The 12,051-nt window shown below is 46.0% G+C and overlaps 1 protein-coding gene across 2 annotated transcripts in view; it reads right to left on the bottom strand.

Annotated features, from left to right (window-relative positions):
* The window catches only part of DNAH9 (dynein axonemal heavy chain 9), a 285,309-nt gene that overhangs the window by 253,470 nt on the left and 19,788 nt on the right, over positions 1-12,051 (bottom strand). For both annotated transcript variants that reach the window (XM_027516812.1, XM_027516811.1), the window contains exon 7: positions 955-1,122. In XM_027516812.1, coding sequence (XP_027372613.1) covers positions 955-1,122 — 168 coding nt within the window. The remainder of the gene's footprint in view (positions 1-954; positions 1,123-12,051) is intronic.

Genomic DNA, 12,051 nt, shown 5'->3' with positions numbered 1-12,051 from the left:
AAACTAATGGAACTTTTAGAAAGTTCCATTTCCTGGGTTTGGCCAGCTAAGATCCCCCTAGACAATGGAAGGGGGCTCCCAGGTGGTTCAGTGGTAAAGAATCCACCTGCCAATGCAGGAGATGCGGGTTCCGTCCTTGGTCAGGAAGGTCCACTGGAGGAGAAAACGGCAACCCACTCCACTATTCTTGCCTGGAGAATTCCAAGGACAGAGGAACCTCGTGGGCTACAGTGCACGGGACCACAGTCAGACACAAGTGATGACTGAGCACGAACGCAGACAGTGGAGGGTGCTCAGAGCAGATGTTTAATTGCTTTTTCCTTTTCCCTCAAATGCTCTAAAATTCCTTTTCCAGTAATCCAGCCATTCCCTTCCCGGGAACTCCATTCCCTGTTTCTGTACCGACCCTTTTGCTTTTTTTGGTTCCTGCAGTCTTGCACTCACTGGTCTCAGCTCTCCTGCACTACAGGTGGGATGTGGACTCCCGTGTCCTGATCCTGGAAAATGCAATGTTGGCCCTTGCCTCATCCTGAGGTCTCTCTAGGGAACTAGAGTCTGATCAGAAAACTGGGCTACTGCGTCACTTACCCCTCTGCGGGCCACTAATGAAATTCTGCCTGGGTGTGCCTGGCCTTCACACAGCAGGTGCTGCTCAAAGCTTAAAGCTTTGGGAGCTGCAGAGTGGCTGCAGCCTCCACCATCACCCCATCTCCATCTCAGCATCTCTGAAACCCTGGGTATCTTCACTCCGAAGAAGTCAGCAGTTGGAAAACTCCCTCCCCTGACTTCTCTCCTGACACAAAAGATAATTAATTGTGGTCTCTGCCAATAAAACCATGGGGACCACAGAGCCAAAGAAAACGCACAGGGGAAATGCAAGTAAATACCCAGGCTAGAGGCTGCAGGCATCTGAGAAAGAGACAAAGCTTGCAAGGTAGCCGTTCCAAGCCCTACCACGCTCTGGAGATCCAAGCAGTCGTAGGAAGAGTCTGAGAAGACCCTGTACATCTCTTGAAATTCGGTGTACATCTGCTGGGCCTGCTGGCTCAAGGCACTTCCTCTGATACCACTGAACTCAAGCTTTTCCAGTTTGTGGAAATCCGAAGTTGTCTTCAGAAGATCCTGTGAAGACAATTTGCAATGGAATTAAGATAATGAGGATGACAACAACAGTGGATGATGCGCAAACTGGTCCAGGAAGGGCTGGAAATTATATGGGGGTGGCGGTTGCTTAGGAAAATGTGAAGCTTGGTTAGTTTTGTAACCTTTTTATTAGATTGGGCTGATATAAATAACTCTTGGTGACATGCGATAACAAAGAGAAAATTCCAATAAATAAAATTTACTCGCACACAAAAACCAAATTCATGCTTCAACCTCTTTCTGTGTTCTCTCATAAATAATAAAATACAATAATAACACTATTTACATGGCCGGTGGCTTTATTCCCATTTAAGAAACCAATTTTAAATGGACCATGTTGTGTGGTTCCAGAATGACAGCTGTCTTGGAAGGAACTGACAGGAAAGTGGATCCTCTGAGTAGTCCTGAGGACAAGCTCAGAGGTGGCGCCAACATTCTCAGCAACGACTTCTGCCAAGAAAAGACATCTGCGGGGTCCCCTTGCTGAGCGTACCTGGGACTGTAGACCCTGTGGCCAGCTGGGTGTTGGTGGGTGATGACCTGACATCTTTGTATTGGGATAACAACAGTGAGAGTGAATCAAGTCAGTGTAGGCTCAGGATGGCACCCAGTAAATAGGCAGTGAGTATGTGTTACCGTCACCATTGACTTGGCAGTTCCCAGCAGGGCTCTGGATCAAGTGACAGGTGACAATACAACCTAGAGCCCTGGTGGAGGGGCGGGGGCGGTGATGCTGCTTGAGTCCATCGAGGACGCTTCACTTCTGATAGGATAGGAGCCTTCAGAACACATCTAACTCTGCATCTAACTGATCTATCACAACTACCCACTGAAAATCACAAAGTCTCTAAATCAAGGCATGCTTCCTGCTGTACCTTCCAGTCTGTGTGCTTAGCTCTTCAGTAGCAAAGAGGGAGACTGGGGTACCTTCGTGTCATTTTGGCAAACATGTGACAGGGATCCCTGGGAGGCAGTCCTCCACCCTGAGGAGATTTAAACGGCAAGAAGAGGGAAAGGTGTCCCAAGACTGGAAACCCAGCAGGTCCTGATGTCATTCCAGGGAATGCCCATATCACTGGCCATTGCTCTGGGCTAACCCATCAGGATAGAAGAGGGCAGCCCATCTCTTGCTTCTCACCAAGACACCAAGCCCAGCAGCAGAGACAGAGGCACTGGGAAATTTTAAGAAGTGGTTGACTTTTCCTGCATTTTCAAGTGGGTACCCATCCTTACAGCCATAGACAGCTGTCTAAGTCCCCTTTTTGCTCAGCTAGGCTGAGTACATCATGAGAAACGCTGGGGTGGATGAAGCACAAGCTGGAATCAAGATTGCCAGAGAAAAGGCAATAAACTCAGATATGCAGATGATACCAAACTTAATGGCAGAAAGCGAAGAACTAAAGGGCCTCTTGATGAAAGTGAAAGAGGAGAGTGAAAAATTTGGCTTAAAACTCAACATTCAGAAACCTAAGATCATGGCATCTGGTCCCATCACTTCATGGCAAATAAATAGGGAAACAATGGAAACAGTGACAGACTTTATTTTGGGAGGCTCCAAAATCACTGCAGATGGTGACTGCAGCCATGAAATTAAAAGAGGCTTGCTCCTTGGAAGAAAAGCTATGACCAACCTAGACAGCATATTAAAAAGTAGAGACATTACTTTGACAACAAAGGTCCATCTAGTCAAAGCTATGGTTTTTCCAGTAGTCATGTATGGATGTGAGAGTAGGACTAAAAAGAAAGCTGAGCACTGAAGAATTGATGCTTTTGAACTGTAGTGTTGGAGAAGACTCCTGAGAGTCCCTTGGACTTCAAGGAGATCCAACCAGTCCATCTTAAAGGAAATCAGTCCTGAATGTTCATTGGAAGGACTGATGCTGAAGCTCCAATACTTTGGTCACCTGATAAAGAACTGATTCATATGAAAAGACTCTGATGCTGGGAAAGACTGAAGGCAGGAGGAGAAGGGGATGACAGAGGATAAGATGGTTGGATGGCATCACCGATTCAATGGATATGAGTTTTGGTAGACTCCAGTGATGGACAGGGAGGCCTGGCATGCTACAGTCCATGGGGTCGCAAAGAGTTGGGCACAACTGAGTGACTGAACTGAACTGATGAGCCGGGACTGAACTGGGAGAAAGGAGGAGGAAGAAACAGCCAACTGAAGGAAGATGTATACCCAAACCAGGAGATCCTGCCAAAGATGGGGAAAGGGGGTAGGCTTTATTTAAACACATATTTGACTTTGTATGCAGGGAGGAAATAGCAATCACCTTGATTCAAATGAAATGGACTTTAGTAGTAATTTGAGTCATTCTGATAGAAGAAATGTACTGTGTTTGTGCTGTGGAATGTCATGTGGGTACCCATTTTTCATAAGTTTGTGGATGCTAATTTCAATTTTTAGGAGGTACCTTCTAACCATTTTAAAAGACAGACGCATTTCAATGTGTTTGATTATGTCAGAAAACTAAATGATAATTTTGTTATATTTTATTTCTCAAGAATTCTTGAAGCACAGTCCTGGGTGGTCACTGAAAGCTGCTTCATTTTCAATCTAACAGGTAAATCATAGATACTGTTGTTTAGTCACTAAGTCATGTCTGACTCTTCTGTGACACCATGGACTGTAGCCCGCCAATCTCCTCTGTCCATGAGATTTCCCAGGCAAGAATACTGGAGTGGGTTGCCAATTCCTTTTTGAGGGGATCTTCCAGACCCAGGGTTCAAACCTGCATCTCCTGCAGGCAAGCAGGTTCTTTACCACTGAGAGACCAGGCAAGCCCCCAAAGAATACTTACATAATCATTCTATTTTTGGAGAAACTCTGGTCACTAGAAACAATGGATATTTATGTTGCTTAACAAACACATGATGGGCAATACATTTATTTAGGGTTCAGTTCAAGGTCTTAATCCTTTCCTTACCCCTTCCCCAAATAAAAGAGACTCTTACCCTACTTTTCTCCTACACTCTGTATGCCCTTCTCCTGCATAAGCTTTTCTTCGGAACTCTTAATCACTCTCTGCCATTATAATATACTATCTTGGATTACATCATATTGTTTATTTCCTATCCACCTTTCTCAGTAGGTTGTAAACACCCTAGAGATCCCACTGTATTTTCCATCCCTGGAAGAGTCCTGGATGCTGAAGAAATATTTGTTGAATGAAGGAAGACATCATCTTTGACCTTGGACTTAGCAACAGGACCTCCAGGAGAGGTGACAGGGTGGTAGAGACTCTAGAAACATTGGACTCAGAGCAATTGGATAAAATAAAGAGAATTAAGACAAGAACAGAGAATTAGGAAGCAAGGCAAAACTGTGCCTTTGAACGTTTGATGAGCTGTGGTCAAGTGCGAGGCAGAACCTTGCATGGCCCTGAGGTGAGGGCAGAATTAAGGAAAGTGAGTGAAAAGGACAAAGCAGAAGATTTGGGGTCAACCTGTAGGTTGAACTTACAAAATTTCTGATTTTTGACCATATTGACCTACAAGAAATGGCAGTTTCGTGTGGTTCTACTCCATGAAACACAATCATTTCATGCCTGGAAAGGTCCAGCCATACACTGGGCTGCTAAGAGAGGTGCTAAGCCCCCCATATCTGGGGGGATTTCACAGCTCTTTTCTCTTCTGCTGCACCATGAAGCATGGGGGCTTCCCAGGTGGTACCAGTGGTAAAGAACCTGCCTGACAACCCAGGTAGATGTAAGAGACGTGGGTTCGATCCCTGGGTTGGGAAGATCCCCTGGAGGAGGAAATGGCAACCCACTCCAGTATTCTTACCTGGAGAATCCCATGGACAGAGGAGCCTGGAGGGCTGCAGTCCATAGGGCTGCACAGAGCTGGACACGGCTGAAGTGACTTAGCATGCAGCATGTGGGATCTTAGTTCCCCAAGCAGGGACTGAACCCATGCCCCCTGCACTGGGAGATCACAGTCTTAATCACTGGACTGCCAGGGAAGTCCCTCTGGGTGGATTTTGAAAGTCTGATGTCATGTCACGGAGGTATCATAAAGAAGATTCCTGCATCAGGCAGGAAGCTGAATCACAATCGTAGAAACAGACTTACAGAAATCGTGGTGACTATATCTTTGATTCTTAAAATATTTAAATGTGAGCTCTTTCCATTGTTTATTTAGAAGTCCTCACAAAACAGATAAAAGGCCATTTAAACCCATGAGAGGTTTAGATTAAATTTTTAAAATATTCATTTTTATCCATCACTGCTGTAAACACACAAAATCCATGATTCTGTATTCAGGCTGAAAATGTCAAGGTCAGGGGTAGGACACAGGGCATCATGGGAGGAGTGCTGGGGCACAGATCCCTGGGTTCACACAGCCCTGTTCTACCGTTCACCAGCTACGTGACTTAAAGCAAGACACTTAATTTTTCTAATCCTCCTTTTCCTGATCTGCAGATGAGTTACAGAGTTACATGGGAAGTGCCTTTGTACAACTTCAATAAATGGTGTGTGTGCACGCTAAGTCACTTCAGTCATGTCCAACTCTTTGCGACCCTATGGACTGTAGCCCACTAGGCTCCTCTGTCCATGGAATCCTCCAGGCAAGAATACTGAAGTGGGTTGCCATTTCCTCCTCCAGGGGATCTTTCCTACCCAGGGACTGAACTCGCATCCCCTGTGACTTCTGTATTGCAGGCAGATTCTTTACCTACTGAGCCACTTGGGAAGCCCTCAATAAATGGTGGGAAAAAAAAAAAAGTGAAGTGTAGTCAGTCATGTCTGACTCTTTGTGATGCCATGGACTGTAGTCTGCCAGGCTCCTCTGTCCATGCAATTCTCTAGGCAAGAATACTGGAGTGGATTGCCATTTCCTTCTCCAAGGGATTTTCCCAACCCAGGGATCCAACCTGGGTCTCTTGCATTGTGGGCAGACCATCTGAGCCACCAGGGAAGCCCTCAATGAACGGTAGGCACTGTAATTAATTAGCATCACCTCAATGTCATTAGATCAGATTGGTGGCTACGAGATGTGCACAGTAGCTGATACTCAGGTGCTCCTTTCCAGGTGGAAGCCACAAAGAGCGAGGGGTCCCAGGCAGCTGGCTGGATTGATTGGGCCCTATTCTTCTGAAAACTGTGCAACCTTTAATGGGGTGATGTGGCCCCACAAACAGCAAGCCTGTTCTCAGGAGAGGCCGCGCATCTTAAAAGAAATGTCTTCAGAATTCATTATGGGCAAACACAAAGCAGACATTCACAGACGAGAATCTCAAAAGGTCATTGGGAAAAAGACTGTTTTCTTTACCTTCTGAAGGCAGTCGACCTTATGCAGCTAATGGTCTCCTACGCGACCGAGCGCTCAGGCCTGGCTGAAAGGGAAGCGGCCCAATTAGACCGAATGAAAGGAGCTGGCGGAGGGGCTGGAGACGTGGAAAGAGCAAGGGAAATATGGTAGATTGGGTCAGCTTATTACCTAACTGCCTGCTAATCACTGCGCATGGAGCCTCAGCAGGAAAGCATCCCATCTTTAAGAGAATCACAGCTTTACAGCAATTTCATAGTGAAAGAGATGGGGGTTCTCCCCAAGCTGCTTACTGCACTGTTGGAGGGGAGAGGCTGGGGGTGGAAACACAAACAGGGCAGCTGCAGAATCTGCAATGTTATGGCACAACAACAAACTGTATGTGTGTGTGCGTGCACGTATTGCCCGCAGCGTTGTGTACACAGTGTATGTATGCACGCATGTGTGCGTGGTGTGTATGCGCAATGTGTGTGTGGTGCATGTAATGTGTGGGTAGTACTGTGTGCACAAGTGCAATATGTGTCTGCATGTGTGAGTGTGCTGTGTATGTGTGTAGTGTGCTGTGCTTATGTGCAGTGTGTGTCTGCATGTGTAGTATTGTGTGTCTATGAGCAGTGTGTCTGTATGTGTGAGTGTGGTGTGTGTGTGTGTGTATGCATGCGTAGTATGGTGTATGTGTGTGTGCAGTGTGTGTCTGTATGAATGGTGTGTGTTGTGTGTGGGTGCACAGGTGCACAATGAAGCACACTGCAGGAAGGCAGGGTGGGGAAACAAATCCAGAGGCAGCGGAAGACTTTTCCATTTGATTTCTGACTGTTCCTTTAAATTGCAAAGACTGTATATACTTTCGGGATTTCCTTAGTAAGGCCCTTTCATGGAGTGGGAATTATAATTTTACCCAAATGACTTATTCAGGAAAAAAAAGACCGAGAAATCATGTCGTAAAAATAGTGTGTGCAAATACAGAATAGAGTGTGTCAGGGCAGAAGAAAACAACAAAACCAATGTGGGACTCTCAAAAGGGAGGGAGAGAGGGAGGCAGGGAGGGAGGCAGGGGAACAGATCTTTATAATTGCTGGGAGATGTCTGCGTTTGGTGGAAAGACAGTGCTTGGAACCCTGTACCCTGGGGTATGAATCCCAGCTAAGCCTTGCTGAGCCTATGACTCTGGGCAAGTTCATTTTTGTGTCACACGTAACGGTGCTCATTTGTTAGAGGTACTGATACCCAGCTCTTTCCAAGGTTGTAAGGCTGCAGCTCTGACACGAGATTGGCTCTTGAAAGATGTTAATTCTTTCTTGGTCTATTCTTCCTTTCCCTCCCAGGGGTTGGCTCTCTAAGAGATTAGCTGCATCATGGGGATGGTGAGAAGGAGGAAGGGGAGGAGGAGGACAAGGTTTGCAGAGAATGCAATTACTCCACATGCCTCTGCAGACAGACCTGCAGGATGGCTCAGCAAGTCAGGACCTCTGGCCAAGCAGTCCTGCCCTCACCTTCATTCAGCAGGTGCCCAGAGCACTGATGCTGAAGCTGAAGCTCCAATACTTTGGCCACCGTATGCAAAGAGTTGACTCATTGGAAAAGACCCTGATGCTGGGAGAGATTGAAGGCAGGGGAAGGGGACGACAGAGGATGAGATGGTTGGATGGCATCACCGACTCAATGGACATGAGTTTGAGTAAGCTCCAGGCATGGTGAAGGACAGGGAAGCCTGGCGTGCCGCATGCAGTCCATGTCGCAGAGTCGGACATGACTGAGTGACTGAATAGCAAAAGAGGAGAAACATCCATATGCACAATAAAACTTTCCTGTTTCAAAGAGCGAAGAGAAAAAAAAAGGCCAGGCAAATCAGAAGGGAAAACAGAACAATGGAGATTAAAAACCAGCCCTAAACAACCTCACTCTTGTGAGCAGGCAGAGAGGGAAACGCACTGAAATCATTTTATTAACTTGGCTTCATGTATTTATTAATTGCAGCTGCCCATGTTTTAGGGGCCACAAAGTATACAGAACGGCAAGATAAATAAGGCTGGGTTCATGCTAATTCTTGCTGGAGAGAAACAGATTAACCCCATCTCAAACAGGCATCAATCACAGGGATACACAGAATGTTAACTAAAGGGCGATGTGAAATATGCCCAGAGCCGATCGATAGCCTGTGTCTTGCTGCACTGAGCTGAGTGGGGAAGAGACAGGGAAGACAGGGGCCAGGGGGCATATCTGAGCAAATGTTTAGGAGATGAAAGATGAAAGAAGGAGAAATGCCCGGACGAAGGAAAGGAACAGCCACAGGAAAAGGCAGAGTCAGGGAAACACAGGGTGAACAGAGCTAAGAGAAACTAAACAAGAGAAAGAAGAAAACAGAGAAGGGGAGCGAGACCAGCAGAAAAGGAAGAGGGAAGAGGGAGGAAGAGGGAAAATGAGTGGACAAAAGAAGTGGAGGCATTTGGCCTAAGAGCAGACAAGTGAACCAGAGCCAGGGACAGAAAACTTACGAGAGGAACAGGAGCAGGACCGGGTGACATTCAACTCACCTTCTAATTAAACTGGGGCAACTGCTTTTTGCTTTTTATGCATCTGTGCATTGATTTAGAAGGAAAAAGCAACCAGAGAGTGGACTTGCAAGGGTAATGACTCTGGGGAGGCTAGTGGCCAGGGCCGCTTGTGGTTACTGAATAATCCCAGCAGATTAGGCGCCCAACTTCAGGATAGCTGTCTATATGCAAAGTCACATCATTAACGTGTGTGCAGGGCCCCAGGCCACAGCCCAACAGCCTTGCAGAGCTGAGCGTTGCTCCCTGGCTTCCACTCTGAGGACCATCCTCGGGGCTAGGGAGACTGTGAAGGCGGTTGTCTGCCCTGGTCCCCACAGTGGCCAGGGGCAGGCAGGAGCGAGAGAGTCTCTGTCACCTCCAGTTAAAAGAGAGTGAACAGGTTGGTGTTGGAGAGGAGAGGGATGGAATGGAGAAGAAGGGGAAGAGAGGCTGCTCCTCAAGGGCTGTAGTGGAAATGGTGCCAAAAACAAAGCATTTAGGAAAAAGCTAGGCATCAATTATTTATATTCTCCATGATCCCAGAGAAGGATTTAAGGTGCATCTTTCATAAGATCTAGGGTCTGGCCTTCTGGCTCATACATTTTCTCTGTCTCCGTTCCCACCTTCACCAGTCTTCGTTTCCCCAGAGAATTCCTACTCCAGTTTCTAAATTTATTTCCTATTGTACTCCCCACTTTCTCAGAGGCCCTCTGGGTTAGGAACCCCTCTTTCTTGCTCCCAATATCACACCAATTTTGCTTTTATTGGGCTTCCCTGTGGCTCAGATGGTAAAGAATCTGCTTGCCATGCAGAAGACCTGGGTTCGATTCCTGGGTCAGGAAGATCCCCTGGAGAAGGGCATGGCAACCCACGCCAGTATTCTTGCCTGGAGAATCCCATGGACAGAGGAGCCTGGTGGGCTGCAGTCCATGGGGTCAAAAAGAGCTAGACATGACTAAGTGACTAACACACACACACACTTTGCTTTTATCATGGCACTTAATACACCTCAGTGAAGCTTCAAGATTTTATTGTCTTCCCATCCCTGGATCTCTTCCATCAGTCTCTGCCTTCTTCATGTCTTCTGGTCCGTGGGCTTCTTACAGGCAAAACTGTACCCTAGGCACCGTCCTGCCCCTGGGGCCCCAGCTCAGAGCCTGGTGCATGGTGCCTAGAGCATGGCAGTGCTGGAACTATGCTTTGGGGCCTGAAGTGAAGAGATTCCGTCTCATCTTCTCTAATCCTCATAATTGCATGGTCTCTGCCATGCAATTATCACTACCTCCTCTCAACACAGCCCTTCTCTTCACCCAAAATCTCTGCTGATCGTGGATAGAAACATGCTTCTGATTCCTTCTCAGTCTCCTGGCTTCTGATTCCTTCTCAGTCTCCTTGGCTATTGTCCTAATCTTGAATTTGACCCTGCATCTCCCAAATTAATTTTAGGATAAGTATGTATTTTATTTTGTCATACCCACTACTCTCCCTGCAAAGTTTCATCAGTGAATACAGAGCTGCAAAGCATGCAAACACGTGGTAATCACACTAAATCCTGAAATGGAAAACAGTCAAAAGAGAAAGGCCCTTGTTTTCTTACCTTGGTCCTTACACTAATGTTTGCATTGACTTTTAAACAACCGGGGGAGAAGAGGAAAAGTCGCATTTCATTTGTACAGGGATTCGTTCTCGTCTTGGGCTTCCCCGGTGGTGCGAGCGGTAAACAACCCACATACCAACGCAGGAGACTCGGGTTTGATCCCTGGGTTGGGAAGATCCCCTAGAGGAGGAAATGGCAACCCACTCCAGTATTCTTGTCTGGAGAATCCCACGGACAGAGGAGCCTGGCGGGCTACCATCCATGCACAGGGTTACAGAGTCAGACACAACTAAAGCAACTTAGCACTCATGCTAGTCATGTAGTTTTTGGAGCCACCTTGATGGTGGGAAAGTGGAGAAGTTCAAGGTAGTGGCTTTGTGGGCATGGCCACCTGCATCCAGGTCAGCTCACTGGCCATTTCCTATGAGACCTCTAGCAAGAAGATTATGTGTAATTTGAAAACCAACTGAATTTGTCAATTGATTCCTTGAGACTCCTTCCTGAGACTATGATCAGAATTTCCTAAACTTCTAGTAGAACTACCATCACATGATGACTATTCTAAGAAAGTTACTGAATCACGGGTTCTTCCAGCCAACGCGAGGCTGATCACCCTGTTGTCTCGGACCTCTTCTTACTCTGCGCTTTGCTGTTTTTCACTTGTTCACTTTTTATTTGGTCATCCTACCTTTAGGCAGACAGACGTGAAATAAAGAAAAGGCCAAATGCTGACCTAATGACATAGCCTGGGAATTGCAGATACACAATAATTCTCTTACTGCATTCTCCATACATAAAATGTAATGAAAATTACATATAAGAGAAAACTTAATTTCCATTAGAGAATAAAATAGGATTTCCACATACCTTGAAAGGCAGCTATTCTTAAAAATTAATTAATTTGATAAATATTTGTTTCTTCCTCATTTTTTTCTTTTTTTGAAATCTTAAATACTACACTTTATTTTAAAAATTATTTTACAATGTTGTGTTAGTTTCAGGTGTACAGCTAAGTGATTCAGATATATATGCATATATATATACACACATATATATACACACACGCACACATATATACACGTATCTACATACACATATATATACATACACACATATATGGTGGTGGTAGTTTAGCTGCTCAGTCATATCTGATTCTTTGCAACCCATGGATTGTAGCCCACCAGCTTCCTCTGTCCATGGGATTCTCCAGGCAAGAATACTGGAGTGGTAGCCATTCTCTTCTCCAGGGGAATTTTCTGACCCAGGGATCTAACCTAGGTCTCCTGCATTGCAGGCAGATTCTTTACCAACTGAGCCACCAGGTAAGTCCTGGTGGCTTCTATACACACACATGTACTTTTCAGATTCTTGTCCCATATAGGTTATTATAGAATATTGAGTATAGTTCCTTGTGCTATACAGTAGGACCTTGCTGATTATCTATTTTACATATAATGGTGTGTACTGTTACTCCCCAAACTCCTAACTTATCCCTCCCCA

This window comes from Bos indicus x Bos taurus, chromosome 19 (assembly GCF_003369695.1).
Source record: "Bos indicus x Bos taurus breed Angus x Brahman F1 hybrid chromosome 19, Bos_hybrid_MaternalHap_v2.0, whole genome shotgun sequence".
In the NCBI taxonomy this organism is placed as follows: domain Eukaryota; kingdom Metazoa; phylum Chordata; class Mammalia; order Artiodactyla; family Bovidae; genus Bos; species Bos indicus x Bos taurus.
This window is presented reverse-complemented; position numbering and strand designations above follow the sequence as displayed.